The sequence below is a fragment of the Zootoca vivipara genome, chromosome 1 (assembly GCF_965207765.1).
Source record: "Zootoca vivipara chromosome 1, rZooViv2.hap1.1, whole genome shotgun sequence".
NCBI lineage: Eukaryota > Metazoa > Chordata > Lepidosauria > Squamata > Lacertidae > Zootoca > Zootoca vivipara.
The window spans coordinates 32,290,293-32,307,486 of NC_142582.1; the positions used below are offsets into that span (position 1 = coordinate 32,290,293).

At 38.8% G+C, this 17,194-nt stretch overlaps 1 protein-coding gene across 50 annotated transcripts in view; it reads left to right on the forward strand.

Annotated features, from left to right (window-relative positions):
- Positions 1 to 17,194, forward strand: part of NEB (nebulin) — a 165,676-nt gene that overhangs the window by 68,264 nt on the left and 80,218 nt on the right. For all 50 annotated transcript variants that reach the window (XM_088661312.1, XM_060279713.2, XM_060279733.2 and 47 more), the window contains 18 exons: positions 6 to 113; positions 935 to 1,246; positions 2,314 to 2,517; positions 3,272 to 3,376; positions 3,673 to 3,780; positions 5,021 to 5,332; positions 6,900 to 7,103; positions 7,792 to 7,896; positions 8,038 to 8,145; positions 8,869 to 9,180; positions 10,773 to 10,976; positions 11,879 to 11,983; positions 12,733 to 12,840; positions 13,965 to 14,276; positions 14,929 to 15,132; positions 15,214 to 15,318; positions 15,640 to 15,744; positions 16,300 to 16,611. In XM_088661312.1, coding sequence (XP_088517438.1) covers positions 6 to 113; positions 935 to 1,246; positions 2,314 to 2,517; positions 3,272 to 3,376; positions 3,673 to 3,780; positions 5,021 to 5,332; positions 6,900 to 7,103; positions 7,792 to 7,896; positions 8,038 to 8,145; positions 8,869 to 9,180; positions 10,773 to 10,976; positions 11,879 to 11,983; positions 12,733 to 12,840; positions 13,965 to 14,276; positions 14,929 to 15,132; positions 15,214 to 15,318; positions 15,640 to 15,744; positions 16,300 to 16,611 — 3,333 coding nt within the window. The remainder of the gene's footprint in view (positions 1 to 5; positions 114 to 934; positions 1,247 to 2,313; positions 2,518 to 3,271; positions 3,377 to 3,672; positions 3,781 to 5,020; positions 5,333 to 6,899; positions 7,104 to 7,791; positions 7,897 to 8,037; positions 8,146 to 8,868; positions 9,181 to 10,772; positions 10,977 to 11,878; positions 11,984 to 12,732; positions 12,841 to 13,964; positions 14,277 to 14,928; positions 15,133 to 15,213; positions 15,319 to 15,639; positions 15,745 to 16,299; positions 16,612 to 17,194) is intronic.

A 17,194-nucleotide genomic window follows, 5' to 3' on the forward strand; every position in this document is an offset into this window, starting at 1 on the left:
TTTAGAAATTATACAAACTTTCATTGGAAGAGGCCAGGAGAAAGGGTTATGATCTTCGTGTGGATGCAATTCCAATCAAGGCCGCTAAAGCTTCAAGAGACATCGCAAGCGAGGTAAGTAGTTCTGTTTCATGAGTTGTCAGATGCTGTCATGTAATAGGAATTGCATCTTCCCAACCCACTTCCTTTATTACTTAAAAGAAAAATCCCAACATTTTTTTATGGCTCACTTGCTGAATAGGTGGATTTTTGCTTTCTGGTTTGAATTGTTGAAAGGGCTGTGAGATGTGAATCCCTCATTTATTACAACTGATACAGCTAATCTTGTGATGCTTTAGATAGATGAACTGTAGCTCCCCCCCTGTGTTATTGATATAGTCAATCCATCATTAATAGGAATATTCATTGAATACGTTAAGTTTTCACGAGTGCCCAAACTGGTGATGGTGGAATCCAAAGCATGCCTGAATCCTTAAGATAAAATAGTTACACTTGATTCCTAGTATGTAGCAGTCACCTATTGTCAGCTAGAGGAGGGAATTGCATGGAACTTTGGCCTGTCATCCAACCCAGGCTTGTCATTCAAACTTACAGTTAGATTTGGCTAATGCTCGCATTTCTCATTTTTTCCTGTTGTTTTTCTTTAAAGCTGCCCCTTCTGAAAACAACACAAAACAGAATGACTGGTCCATTTTTTAATAGATTCATGAATAATAATAAAAAAATACCTTCCTAAAGGAAACAAATCTTTAAAGATTATTAGAGAATCTGTATGAGGAAATAGGAATATGAAGTGGCAAAAAGATAAGGAAGAAAGATGCTATCTGGATGGGGAAAATGCTGTCACAATCCTCTCAGAATGTGGGATTTTCCAGTGCAGCTATCTGATGAATAATCTTATGGTTAGACAATTTACACATGTATATCTATTTCAGTACAAATACAAAGAAGGCTATCGCAAACAGCTTGGGCACCACATTGGAGCACGCAGTGTGCAAGATGACCCGAAACTTGTGCATTGTATGAATGTAGCCAAAATGCAGAGTGAGAGGGAGTATAAGAAGGACTTTGAGAAATGGAAGACCAAGTATATCAGCCCTGTGGATATGCTGGAGGTCTTGCATGCTAAGAATTGCCAGAAGTTGGTCAGTGATATCGATTACCGTCATTATCTGCACCAGTGGACCTGCCTTCCAGATCAGAATGACGTCATCCAAGCTAGAAAGGCCTATGATCTCCAGAGTGATGTGAGTACTAATTTACGTTTGGGCACAACTAAACATAATATAAGGTATAAAATCAAGTGGGGGGGGGTCAGATGGTGGGATATGAGGGTGAGTGGAACTGAATCCTTCCCCTCCACCAGCCTGCTCTATCAATCTTGGCTCTCTTCTCCTAACCCATCTCTAATTCCAGACAACTTTCAGGTGTTGCCAGTGCACAATGTGAAGTAACAAAAAGCAAACATGGTGGCAGTAGTCATTGGTACGGAGGACTGACACCTTCCTATCGGCAGCCCCCCTGTGAGGGGAAGGTAGAAAAACCCCTCCCGGGGCTGCAGCAGAGTATCAGCAGGAAGCAGACTGTCAGATATGTAGCGCTCTGAATTTCTTTTATTGTTTACAGCGAATTACAACAACAAAGCATAGCTAGTGTGAGCAGAGTGCCTCACACACATCTTCTCTGTTGCGAGAGCAGAGAGAGAGAGGACAAGGAGCGGAAGTTACAGAGACTCATTTCCATTCTCAGGCATAACAGTACACAACAGTACAGGAATGTCAACATGGATACAGTGGTACCTCTGGTTAAGAACTTTATTCGTTCCGGAGGTCCATTCTTGACCTGAAACTGTTCTTAACCTGAAGCACCACTTTAGCTAATGGGGCCTCCTGCTGCTGCCGCGCCGCAAGAGCACAATTTCTGTTCTCATCCTGAAACAAAGTTCTTAACCTGAGCTATTATTTCTGGGTTAGCGGAGTTTGTAACCTGAAGCATTTGTAACCTGAAGCGTTTGTAACCCGAGGTACCACTGCATCATGTTACATCAGCAATGTGAGACTGAAATCCCAACATCCTCCCCATCCCCATAGCAGCCATGTTATCCTGACACTTGTGGCACTTTTATACGAACATGAGTACCAGCACCTCATTGTGGTGTGTGTGTGTGTGTGTGTGTGTGTGTACGTACGTACGTACACACATTTCCCCCCCCTCTCTTTCTGGCATCCTAATCAGACGACACCCTCCCCCCCAAAGCAAGGGTCCTCTAGAGCTTTTGGTTTTAGCAATGATCCTTTGAATTTCTTATTCACAGAATAACTACAAAGCAGACCTTGAGTGGATGAAAGGCATTGGCTGGGTCCCTATTGGTTCACTGGATGTGGAAAAAGCCAAGAAGGCTGGAGAGATCCTAAGTGAAAAGCAGTATCGTCAGCCACCAGACAAATTCAAATTCACCAGTGTGACAGATTCTCTTGAAATGGAGTTGGCCAAGCATAATGCAGAAACAATGAACAAGGTGAATCTGAGCCAGGCAGCTGAGAAACTAGTATTGCAGCCCAAATGTTGCAGGGTCTTATTACAGGGCACAAGCGATCCAAAGTTTTTCCATTTTCACTTATTTTCGTTGGGGAGCTTTTTGCATCTTGTTTAACTTTTGCCATTTAACTTAAGGGGTTTAAAAGTACCTAGCTTTGGTCAGGGTTTATATTACATGTTTGCAATACGACATACAGTTAATGCTCCTTTTAAAGCTGTATTGGCATAGTCAAAAGCTAACATGGTTATGACCCCTGTACATTTCTCTGCAAGCAAAACATTTCGCTTCACATATCTTAGACATTTTCTTCAGATATCTTATTGCAAAGTTCATGAATTGGAAGAAGCTGGAGCCTTTTGCATGAGGTAGACTTAAATATGAACAAATAATATGTTCATTCTCATATGGAACCTGTGTGGTAGATTTAAGCTGAGAGATCATGAGTGGTCCAAGATCACCTAGTTTGCTGCATGGCTGATTGAAGATTTGAACTCCACCCAGTCTTACCAATGACAAACTTAGTTGGTCTCTAAGGTGCTACTGGAAGGAATTTTTTTATTTTGTTTCGACTACAGCACCATAGTTCAAGGCAGCGAAGTTCTGCCTCAGCAGGCTATTTTAATGCAATTTTCATAGGAGGCCCTCACTTAAAAAAACAAAAACAAAAAAGCCCTAAGATTACTGAACGATTGTCCTTATAACCACTGTCTCTTGTGCTTATGTTCTTCCACAGCGTTTGTATACGGAAGCTTGGGATAAAGACAAGATTACAATCCACGTAATGCCTGATACACCTGAAATCATGCTGTCAAAATTCAACAAGCTAAACTATAGTCATGTGAGTGCCACTAGGATGAAAAAAGGATTTCTCCATTCCAAGGGAGATTGCAAATATTTCAGCCAACATCTATGGTTCTTGCAAGGGATGTGGGCCCCATAGTCACCAGATGGCTAGGATTTGTTGAGGCTCAGTAAGCTAGAGTTCCCCTGGAGGGTTTTGTTTAAGTGCAGCACAGTCAAGTTATGGTAAAAGTTATGTAACCTCAGTCAGTTATGTAAAATTATACATGTGTGTGGACATGAAGGACGCAGGCATGGATAACAATGAAGTAAACATGTTCTTCTTCCTTACAGAAATTATACAGACTGGCTATGGAGGAGGCAAAGAAGGACGGCTATGACTTACGTGTAGATGCTATCCCAATTCAAGCTGCCAAGGCTTCCAGAAATATTGCCAGTGATGTGTGTACCCAATGTGTTCTATGTATAGCATTTTTTTAAAAAAAGAGGAAAGCATTTATTGTTCTAAAAAAAAGAGAGGAAAAAATCGAAACTGTGGACTCAATTCTACAGTATGTGCGACTGTTGTGGATGTTTTAGGCATCCATGAAAGGCAATATTAGAGAGAAGCTACATTTCCTTCCACAATTTTGGTTTCCTTTGTTAAGGGACTAATTTATTGTGTGAATTATGGGGACAAAAGAACAGGGTTCTTTAGTAGCATTAAGAATAGAGTATTGAAAAAGGTGCCTGAGGAGATGTAGTAAATAGAAAGCAGAGTGGCACGAGGAGAGTCTTAGGCATGATATAGGAAGACAGTAATGTTTCATAGGGTTTTGATATGATACAAGCTACAATGAAACCCTCAAACAATTATTTCACAGTTAGTGAAAGGGCAAGTTAAAAGAAAACTCAAAGTCAAGTTAATTATGTATTAACTACAGCTCATCTATTAATAGCAGGAAATGTTTACTGTGTGGAATATTAATTGATAAAACCACTCGCTGTAAACATTTATGGGAAGGAAATAATAATTGAAGCAGAAACTTGGGCTTCAATTTTGGAACTGTTAGCAACCCACTGGACAGTTTCACAGTGTGGTGAAATGGACTTAGCCAGATGGATTTCCTTGTTCATTTCCTTTGTTTTACTATGTTGCTTTAAAACCTAGTGGAAAAGAAAGGAAAAATATTTGAAGGCAGCTGCAAAATACCGGTAGTTTTTTTTAAAAAAAGAGATGAAATCCAGGGAAGAAATATATTGGTATTAATTCAGAGCTGAGATTCAAAGTACTGTGAACAAGCTCTGCATCTCCAAGGGACCGCGGACTTGTGGTTCATGAAAGCCCCCACTTGATTCCCACATAGCGAAGTACTTTCGAAACTAGAAAGATGGTGGGAGGTGCTTAAGCATTACCCAAGACATTGGAACTACCTAAAGAGCTTTTTCATTCCTATCCATGAATAATAAAGGATTGAAGAAGAAAATAAAGCTTACCTTGCCAAAGGAGCAAAATCTTGAAAGATTATTAGAAAATACGTATGATGAAATAGGAAAATGAAGGGACAAGCATAGGGACAAAAGATGCTATCTAGATGGGAAAAATACTGTCACAATCCTCACAGAATGTGGGATTTTCCAATGCAGCTATCTGATTAATATTCTTATGGGTAGATGGTTTACACATGTATATCTATTTCAGTACAAATACAAAGAAGGCTATCGCAAGCAGCTTGGCCACCATATTGGAGCTCGAAGTGTGCAAGATGACCCGAAAATTGTGCATTCTATGAATGTAGCCAAAATGCAGAGTGAGAGGGAGTATAAGAAGGACTTTGAGAAATGGAAGACTAAGTATATTAGCCCTGTGGACATGCTGGAAGTGTTGCACGCTAAGAATTGCCAGAAGTTGGTCAGTGATATCGATTACCGTCATTATCTGCACCAGTGGACCTGCCTTCCAGATCAGAATGACGTCATCCAAGCTAGAAAAGCCTATGATCTCCAGAGTGATGTAAGTAAGCTATGCAGAATAAACACAGCCAGTGAATTTGTGTCTTTCCCCAAATCATCCAGATATGCTTTTTTATGGAGACAGTTCATATATATCTGGAAATTGATGCATTATAAGTGGAGAGAAATGGATTCCATCCATTCCTCTCTGTTATTATTCAATATTCCTTGGGTTGCCTTCTGTTTTAAGCCTGGAACGAACTCCAGGTTTTGTATTGTCACTAAAGGCTTTTGTGCATAATTTTTAAAGCAAACTTAAAACAAAAACCAACAAACCACACCCAATGACATATAAAACAAAAGGTTTGTTTTTAATTGGGGATAAATTTTTTTAAAGTTAAAACAACACTTCCAGTTTTTAGATACATCTATATATATAAAAAATGTAAACTGGCCATGTCTGTTAGTATCCACGTTTCACCAAAACTGCTTGACCAATTGCGTTCAAATTTTGACACAATGCCACATGTGAATATGAGAGCAAGCCCATACCATTTTCAAAGACAGATGTCACACCTGTGCCTGGTAAAAACCCCAAAACCCCGTGTTTCAAAACACACCACTCAGACAAAAATGCATTCTGGGAAAAGAACCAGGTTGCAAACCAGCTCCCTCTAGCAGTGGCTACACTGGTACTACACCTATAGAACCTTCCCTCTCAACAGCACCTCAGCTCCCGTTTACATACTAGGCCGAAGCCTTTACAGACTAGGCCGAATGGAGGTACTGACTCGGGTGGGGGGAGGAGGGGATGGGATAGGTCAGAACATGGTGGGACCAGTCACAGGAATGAGCCGGGAGTGGGGGGGGAACAGGAGGTGTGATATGTCATGGGTCGGGACAGGGTGCGGGGAATCACAGGGATAAGGCGGGTGGGTGGAGGGGGGGCGGGATAAGTCATGGATCGGTACAGGGTGGGGGCAGTCACAGGGATTGGCCACAGCAACGTATGGCAGGGCCAGCTAGTATACAATATTTATATCATTTTTTAAAAAACCAGTAGCAGAATTGTGTAATTCTTAAAAAATAAGCTAGTTTTTTAAATGAACAATTTAAAAATGATTATTTTTAAGATACCTTGCAAACGTTTTGGAAATAAATCACCAGATACCTTTAGTTCAGTTACGATAACATGAACACCAAAATCCAAGGTGAAATTCAGTAGAGGCAGATTCCATTAGCATTCTAAGCAATGTCAGGAATGAGACATCAATGGCACAATTCTATAGATATTTACTCAGAGGTAGCACTTCATTCAATTGGGCTTACTCCCAAGTAATTAAACATATGACAAGAGGCCAAGCAATGAACAAGTGAGTATGAATAAGATTGTGTAAGATCATCAAGTTAAACGAATATTTACGCTGCAAAAAGCAGCTGCAATATTTACACTGCAAAAGCAGGAGTTACAGTGGTTGTAACTGTGACATATTGGTCCTTCAGTATACACATATTTAATGTTTCATCTCTATGTTTATAACCCAGAAATGTTCCCCTGCAATAGTAGTTGTTATGTGTGAAGTTGATAGTTTCTCTGACTGCAAGGATAATCTGTGTTCATATTCCAGGTGCTTTACAAATCAGATATGGAATGGCTGAAAGGTGTTGGTTGGATTCCTTCTGGCTCTTTGGAAGTTGAGAAAGTAAAGAGAGCTGGAGAAATCCTAAGTGACAGGAAGTACCGACAGCCACCTGATAAGTGGAAGTTTACCAGCATCACAGATTCTTTGGAGATGGAGTTGGCAAAACATAACGCCGAGACGATGAACAAGGTGAGTTTGTGATTAGGCATTTCTAGGACTGCGCTGTGTGTGTTCTCTAATGCCCATATTTGCTTAAAGAATTGCCTAAACATTCATATTTTTCACTGCCATCCATACCCTTTTGTCTTTCTCAGCTCTTGTTGCCACTTTCCTTCTGTTTTTCCTTGCAACCACAGTTATTTGCCCATTTTTTCTATTAAACCAATTGGCTAACCAATGTGATAGTTATTTATATAAGTGTTGATGTTGTCCTCACAGAAGGTATACAGTCATACCTCGGTTTAAGTACGCTTCAGTTTGAGTACTTTCAGTTTAAGTACTCCGTGGACCCGTCTGGAACGGATTAATCCACTTTCCATTACTTTCAATGGGAAAGTTCGCTTCAGGTTAAGTACAGACTTCCGGAACCAATTGTGTACTTAAACCGAGGTACCACTGTAATAACAATTCTAACTTGGGGCATCACAAGGATAGCAGTAAGTGTGGCAACAAAATATTTAATATAGCGAAATATGATTTCACAAAATTATTTTAGTTAGAAAATCCTGGTATTATTTGGTAAATTTATATCGTTGGGCATGTTACAATACAATTTTTGTTTATGAGTATAGTAGCAATAGCAGCAGTTGCTAAGGGTGCATGTTATTTGATGCTTTTCAAAATACAAAATCTAACTCTTTCTTCTGCTCTCCCACAGCGATTATACACCGAAGCCTGGAATGTTGATAAAACAAACATTCATGTCATGCCGGATACCCCAGAAATTATCCTGGCAAAGGCAAACTCAGCCAACATTAGCCATGTAAGAGCATTTTTTAAAGGATGGGTTTTAAAAATGCATCTGATTTCTTAAATAATTGGGGGTTCTGTATACCGTATATGCACAAATTCTACGTGAGTGAGTTTTCATTCATGGTTCTTGTTTTTATGACTCCTTCTATAGAGACTTTATATCGAGGGATGGGAAGAGGCTAAGGCGAAAGGATATGATTTGAGAGCTGACGCAATTCCAATCAGATCTGCAAAGGCGTCAAGGGACATAGCTAGTGATGTAAGTGGATGTGTTGATTACCGGTATCCTCGCTTAACGAATGCCCTGCTTAACAAAAATTCCGCTTAACAAAAGGTTTTTTCTAGTGGACGTTGCCTCGCTAGACGAATTCGTTTTACGAAAAATTCGTCTAGCGAATCACGGTTTCCCATAGGAATGCATTGAAATTAAATTAATGTGTTCCTATGGGATTCGCTAGACGAATTTTTTGTTATAAGAAAAGACCCATGGAACGAATTAAAATCGTCTAGCGAGGCACCACTGTACATACTTCTGCAAAGAAATGCAAGTAACAACCCTGTGGTTTTCAAAATGACTTTTACAGAAATAATAAATTCAAAGAAAAGGTGTTCGGTCTTCTAGGGTGGTGATGCAGGTACTTTCGACTGACCCTATATTGATATCTTCAACGTTTGTAATACACATGAGCAATATCCCCCAGCCTGATGTCCTACAAAAGTTTTGGATTGCCACTCTTTTTTCAAACTTACTTTTATTAGTTTTCATATTGTTATGGAACCACAGAGACAAGCAAACAAAGACAAAAATTCATTAATATAGCCAACTAAAGGCAGGGCGTACAAAATGTAAACATATAGTAACACAGAATCTAAAATGATTGCCACTCTTATTAGTCTCAGCAAGCATGCTCAATGGTATAGAAAATTATTAAGTAATAATAGTAATAATAGCTCTAAAACGTGTTTTCTTTCTCTTTTGCAGTTTAAATATAAAGAAGCTTATGAGAAGCAGAGAGGGCACTGTATCGGGTTCCGAAATGTTCAAGATGATCCCAAGATGGTGCTGGCTATGCATGTAGCTAAAATGCAAAGCGATCGGGAGTACAAGAAAGTATTTAATCAACTGAAGACGAAGATCCATAGTCCGGTTGACATGTTATCAGTTTTGTTGGCTAAGAATTGTCAGAAGCTTGTTAGTGACATTGATTACCGCCACTACCTGCATGAATGGACCTGCCTGCCTGACCAGAATGATGTCATCCAAGCCAGGAAAGCGTATGAATTACAGAGCGATGTGAGTGATTTTGTTATTGTTGCAATATGTCTTTTATGACGGCTTCTTGTCTATCACTGTATTTTGCCTCTCATGACATTTAGTGGATTATTATTGTAATAAAAAGTAATAAATGTTTTACTTCTGTGAACACGTGACACATATTAAGAGCCATAGTACATGTGAATTTTTAATATGCCTGACCAGAATGACGTCATTCAGGCTAAGAAAGTGTATGACATACAGAGTGATGTACGTAAAAGCAAACATAAAGCACCTGGGTTCATGGGGGGGGATCACAGCTCAGTGGCAAAATGCCTACTTTGCAAGCAGAAGCTCTCTTAGGTTCAGTCTATGGCACATTGAGTTGAAAAGAGTTAAAACATCAGGTAGCAAGTTTAAAAGGTCAGGTGTCTCTCTCGCTTCCTGAGACCCTAGAGAGTAGCTTCCAATCAGAGTAGGCAGGACTAGGCTAGATGGACCAATAGTCTGAGCCAATATAAAGGCAGCTTCCTATGTTTCCATAGCTTCGTAAATTTCTGAATGGGATGAAATATGCTTAGACTGTTCATAAAGAAATAAAAGTCTGATGCATTTCAGTCCAGAAGCTCCAGCTGAGCTTTCTTATACAAAACTGCAGGGCTGCACAGAAACAAGTATGGTAGGCTGTAAAAAGTTAGCATCAATAAAGATCAAATTTCAATGTACCTGGGCTGGATCTAGAGACATCATAAAAGCATTTCAGGAAAACGCGTTGTAAACCTCATAATGGGAAATCAGGTTGCAGAAAGGCCAAACTCTACAGCGCCATCTGGTGTCACAGAGCTATGACGCATTTAAAACACTTAAAAAAACAACACCAAAACTAATGTAAACTAATATATGGTATATGGTAAGTAAAAATGCCTACATGTATTTGCACCGGTGCTGCTACAAATAATTTGGATTGGCACTCCTAAGTACAATAATTAGGGAGCTGTGCTCAGTAGGGACTTTTATGTAACCATGCTAAGAATTGCACTGTAGGAGTTATTGGGCCTGGTACTAGGGTTGTGTTTAGAGCAGGGGTAGTATTCACCTCAGTTTTACTCAAAGTAGACCCACTGAAATTAATAACCACGATTAAGTCCATTCATATCACCCATAGTCTCCAAGATTTAGCATGGAATGGATCAGATACATGATACTGCGAACAGGCAGACCTTGATAAGAACTAGCAAGGCTTTTGCCAAGTACCCATGAAAGACTCTGAAAGGAGTTTAGGAATAGAGTTGACTGCCCTGATCCACTGCCTCATTAATAATAATAATAATAATAAATAAATAAATAATAATAATTTAATTATACCCCGCCCATCTCCGCCCAGCCACTCTAATGTACACATGGAGCAGCTACGAACATCAGTTGCTGAGCTACTTCACTTGAAAGGACTCCAACCATAGTCAAAAACTCCATGTAGGCAAATCCATATAGGCAAAGGGGCTTGACAGGTAGATCAGAACCCTTATTTGCACAAGGGGCTACTAAGATCAGGGCAATTAGTTGTCTTCCTACCTGCCACTGTACCAGACACTACATTGGAGAAACACATTTCCCCTTCTTCTTTCTCACAGAATGTGTACAAGTCAGACTTGGAATGGCTGCGTGGAATTGGTTGGATTCCAGAAGGTTCTTTGGAAGTCTTAAAAGTGAAGAAGGCCCAGGAGGTCCTGAATGACAGACTGTACCGTCAACGACCAGACACTGTGAAATTCACCGCTATTGTTGATTCTCCAGAAATTGTCTTGGCAAAGGCCAATGCTCTGCTTCAGAGCAAAGTGAGAAACTTTTTCATTTGCCCTTTGTTCCATGGGTATCTGCGTTTTGGATGTGAGGAGAATGTACTTCTAGATGCTCACTCCAGCATGCTGGAATCAAGTGAGATATATGAAAATAGTTAGCTCAAAACCCATGCAGCTTCGATTTTAAACAATCACTTGAGGCTCTCTATGTTCTCATTTAAGATCACATTTAGACCCCTCTGAAGTCAAAGAGGGCTTTCCATTGGGGCAATTGGGATGTAGAGATTGCAGTTTGTTTCATGATAGACTTTGCTAGATAGCCTTTAAACTGAGTTAATACTTGAAAATCTTCCCATTCTGACTGCTATCATAGTAAACACCTTTACTTATTCAAATAAATGCAATGCAAAAAGTATAGGTTGTATCCAGTGGCAGCTTTCTAGTAGTGAAAGGTAATACCATTTGTATAACGTGATACCACCTCAGTTTGCCACACTCCCTTACCTATCAAATCATTCCATGCCAGAAGGTCTCCCAACCCTTAGGAGCAGTAGGTACGTGGGGTTATATGAAAATTGTGTGCCCCATCTTTATCAAACAAAAGTACCTCCTACAACTGCAAAGATACTATTGGATGCAACTCTGCATTTGGAACATATTTCTGTATGTTTATCTGATTGTCGAGGAACATTTGATGCAGGGGCAGGTCTCACAAAAGATTGCTTCTGTGATTAGAAATGCCAAACTTTGCAATTTTTCTAACAATGGAGTAGCCACTGTTCTTTAATAAATCCCCAATAAAAAAGCCATATGCGATGCTGCACACACAACTAGGCCGCTTACACGAGTAGCTTGTATGGAGGGTTTTGTATGTATAATCTCAGTATGTACTTTGTATATTATAGCAGAAAAAAGTACTGTATTTCCCCCCTCTCTAGGCATTATATCATGAAGTCTGGGATAAAGAAAAGACACAGTTCACTCTTCCAGCTGATACTCCTGAGATGGTTCTGTCCAAAATGAATGCTCTGAACGTCAGCAAAGTAAGAACTTAAAGAATTAAATGTGAATACATCTGTAAAAAAAATTATGACCTTTAAATAAGGAGTTTGGCTGAGAATTTCCTTTCAATTAAAATTGTTTTATGATTGGAATTGAGAATACCAAAGGATGAATATATGAAATGCCCATTCAGTTCTCTATGTAGCAACCAATTCTGATTAGCTATGAGTAATGCCCTTCCACTGAATTCATGATTCCCTAGACTTGAGCAAACAAATGGAAGGTGGGAAGCAGGAAAGTCTTTAAAGTGAAAAATATGATATTGTTGATAGCTTATATCAAGCTAGGGGGTTTTCTGGAGCAGATTGGGTGGGGTGGGGCAAAGTTTCGTCACATCTACTGGAATGATGTTTGATCTTTCCCATAATACTGAACATTAGAAAAACATTGCAATATTTCTTAGTATGAAGTTAGATAGCAGTAACTAAGAGGGTTTAATTTTATATTTTATTTCATCCCTTCATTCCTCAGTTTTAACTCTTTATTTTTAGGATCAGTATAAAAACATACATTTTTGAACATTTATGTGAGTGTGATACATTATATCAGGCATCCCCAAACTGCAGCCCTCCAGATGTTTTGGCCTATTGAGCAGAGTTGGATTTAGATTTACTTCTAAGTAAACTTGCATGGGATCGCAGTGTTGACTGAGGAATGTCTATACAGTAGTTGGTTTTCATCATGTATTTTATGATTACATTGAAAACTGTGCATTTTATTCTGATTGCAGAAACATTACACTGGAGCCTGGGACGAGGCCAAAGCAAAAGGGTACGACATAAGAGGTGATGCTATTTCAGTCAAGCATGCTAAAGCCTCCAGAGAAATTGCTAGTGAGGTACAATCTCTTTTATTTAACATTTACTTCTCAAGTGGCTATATCTTTTCATATGATGAGTGTGCATGTCAAAGTATATGATCAATTGATAATTCAGCCTCAAAACCGTATTTATCCAGCCATATACAAGTTCCTATACTGCATGTCCATGACGTCATTCTTTTACAATTTATGAAAGTGTCTTCTTTCAAACAATCAGAAAGTTTAATATAGTCCATTATTTTAAATGCCAAAGAGCTAACTGTGATAAATTTGGAGATATTTGGTACTGTAAAGACTTTGCAATAATTAAATCTGTTGCTTCCTGTTGTTAAAAACACCCAAGTGTTTCTTTTTTCCCCTTTTCCCTTTCTTTACAATCACTTTAAAGTTTTCTCTTAAGTTGTGGAATGTCAGAGACCTCCAGGTATAGGGTGGTATATAAATTCAATAAATAATAATAATAAAATAATCTTGCATAGTTTCCAAAACTAGTTTAGCACCCTGAGCACACCATCCTGTGCATTTTTACTCAGGTAAATTCTGCCAGACCCAATTGGGCTTAATTCCAAGTAAAAATGTATATGATTGCAAATTCTGAACTATTTATCTGGATAACCAAATTTCATCAGTAGCTTCTTACTATTACACAAAGTGGTCTGTGCCTTTCAAAAGACATTGTGACTTTGTAGAATTTGCAACCACATATATATTATTCAGTTATTTGGAAAAAAATTAGATCTTTTTACTTAGGCTCAGGATGTATACAATTAGGGGTGGCCAAATGTCAATTTCCCACATTTCCACATTGGCTTGTTTTTTTTTTAGTTCTAATAAAAATTCATTAGCATTTTTGTGTGCTTTTTTCCTAATATACACTTCTGTATACTACCGGTATATTCATAAAGTGTGAATTATGGAATTGTGACTTTAAATGCAAAATGAACCACATTTCCCTCTCATCCCTAGTAACAAATCCAGATAAATATTTTATAAAGACAGAATTAGGGAGCCTTACTATGTTTTTATTTACCTTCTTATTATTCCATAGCTAAATCCCTTAAAATTGAAGTATCAAGAACTTCTAACTTTTCTCCTGGAAATTGTTCAAATAACTTTAACTTCCAATTCACTTTCCTGCTCAGTACAAGTACAAAGAAGCTCATGAGAAACAGAAAGGCCACTACATTGGATGCCCTTCAGTGAAGGAGGATCCTAAACTTTCATTTGCTGCCAAAGTATTGAAGATGCAGAATGACCGGTTGTACAAGCAAGCTTACAACAAATCCAAAGCCAATATTACTATACCGGTGGACATGCTGTCTGTCCAAGCGGCCAAGCAATGCCAGTCTTTAGTGAGTGAGGTGGACTATCGTCAACATCTGCACCAGTGGTCTTGTCTGCCTGACCAGAATGATGTGATCCAGGCAAGGAAGGCCTATGAACTACAGAGTGATGTAAGTATATCTGTCCTTTGCAAAGCCAAACAAACAACACAACATTGCAGGGACAGACGGCAAAAGAGACATCATGGTAGATAGTGGTGGAAGATTTCCTTTTCTTAATTTTTACTTTGTTCCCCTGATAACATCTTTAGTTGCTTTATTAATGAAAACATTTTCAGGTAATTTAATTTTCACTTGATTTCATCATGAGTACCTTGGGAGGAAGAGCTGAAATGTTGTTAGCTCAGAATGACCAACACATCATGCAGACAAGAGTGACATGATAGTCCAGGCATATCTAAAAATAGGTAATGAATCCATAACTGATTGGAGTGCTGTCATCATATGTATGGATTTGATTATCTTTCTACCCACTCTATCTAGTCCAATCTACACAAGTCTGGAACTCTCCAGATGCTTTGGTGCACAACTCTCCAGCCAGCATAGTGCTGATCGAAGCTGTAAATGCTGGTGTGAAATACAACTGGAGGTCAGAGAAACATTTTGGCCCAGTCCAGAGAGATAGTATTGCTTAGATCCTGTTGAAGTAATTGAGACAAGTTTGTCCTGACTTTCTGAAGTTCCATTCATTCTATTTACCACATGAAGTATTTCTTTTGAATTGAAATATTTTGCTCTTCCTTTCTGACATTTTCTCTCACAGGCTGTGTATAAATCAGACCTGGAATGGCTCCGGGGGATTGGATGGATCCCAAATGAATCTCCAGAAGTGAAGAAGGTGAAATTTGCCCAGGAAATTCTGAGTGACAACATTTATCGCACTCCTCGGGATCGTTTGAAATTTACCCACATCGTTGACACTCCTGAAATTGTCCTTGCCAAAACCAACGCTGAGCAACTGAGCCTTGTATGTAACTCCTTTCAGCAACGTGACATTATTTTAAGTATTCTACCGAAGGAATTGACAGATAATTCTGTATTTTTGTAGGCTAAATACAGAGAAGCTTGGGATAAAGATAAAACTACAATCCATGTGATGCCAGACACACCAGAAATCATGCTGTCCAGAGCTAATGCTATCAATGTGAGCCATGTAAGTAAATCGTTACCCTTCTTATTATGATACAACTCTACAATCTTCTTCAGTTACTCAGATAAAGGGGGATTTGGATGTTACAAGTTCATTATGCAGCAAGCACCCATGTAAATTCTATGTGGGTTATTGCACCTGCATTTATTTAGCTGTTTGTATGCAAACTGGCAATCTATTGTGCTTTTGGAGATTGCACAAAACAGATGTGTTAGCACTTGTTATCCATGATTACTTACAAACAGTTTGACAGTGAGCTTTCATAAATATTTAAATGATGAAAGAGGATAATGACAATATAATGTTGTTGGTTTTTTATTGTAGAAACTTTATAGGGAATCATGGGATGACATGAAGAAATATATTGACCTGAGAGCAGATGCAGTCCCAATCAAAACAGCCAGAGCCTCAAGAGAAATTGCCAGTGATGTAAGTATGCAAATAAAATTTGATAGTGTTTGGTAATCCATTGTCTCTAGACTTTTGTATCTAATGGAATTAAAATGCAGGAAACAGAAAATATATTAAAGTTCTCTTTTCAAGGCAAGATACAAGGACATTATGGGCCAGATTTCACTAACATAATGCCCTCCAGATGTTTTGGACTAAAACATCCACCAGCCTTATCCAGCATGACTGATGGAAGTAGTTGTCCAAAACATGTGAAGGGCGCCAGGTTGGCGAAGGTTGCTGTTTGCTTTAAATATGCTCCAAGTAAAATGTCAAGTATCCTGATGAAGGTTTCGGAAGTAGAATTTTAATCTCTCGGGACCAAAGCTTTCATCTTGTTGGTCAAAAAAAGGTCAGATGAAGGATGTGTAAAATTCAAAAATCTATGCATGTGCTGAATATTTACATTACCATTACAATGGCACCCACCTGAGAAGTGCCATAACTGAGTTGCAGCTGAAAAAAAGCTCTGAGTCTGAGATACCTATGGTGAAGATTCTAATTGTATATGTATTTTTTTCCAAATCCCATTAGTACAAATACAAAGAAGGCTACCGTAAGCAACTTGGACACCATGTAGGATGCCGAGACATTAACGACGATCCCAAGATGGTATTGGCAATGCACGTAGCTAAAATGCAGAGTGACCGCGAGTACAAGAAAGTATATAATAAATTGAAAACAAAGATCCACAGCCCTGTTGACATGCTGTCCGTCTTGCTGGCCAAGAACTGTCAGAAGCTTGTTAGTGACATTGATTACCGCCACTACCTGCATGAATGGACCTGCCTGCCTGACCAGAATGATGTCATCCAAGCCAGGAAAGCGTATGAATTACAGAGCGATGTGAGTGATTTTGTTATTGTTGCAATATCTCTTTTATGACGGCTTCTTGTCTATCACTGTATTTTGCCTCTCATGACATTTGGTGGATTATTGCTGTAATAAAAAGTAATAAATGTTTTACTTCTGTGAACACGTGACACATATTAAGAGCCATAGTAGATGTGATATATATATATATATATATATATATATATATATATATATATATATAGTATTGTTTGGACAATCATCAGGCTGCTTTAAGAAAGAACACAAGGGGACATTGAGACCTCAATTCAATACATGTATCCATGCATACAAAGCTAATTGACTCTGCCCTGATCTGAAGAAGTAAGGCGTTAAACACCAAAACCCGAAATTGTGGCAGCTGCACAGAACCAGACGCTTCTAGATGTGTCCATTTCAGTTGGTCTTTTCTTTCTATTCCTGAGAAGTTTAGGTGTGAAAAGAATTCATTTAAGCTGCATATTAAACAGCCTATTTTTCCTTGACTGGATTGCCTGCGCTGGAGTTATTTACTAGAATCTGGATTACTCATGGCCAGTAGCATTGTTGTTCTGCAATATACAGCTTGAAAGATGAT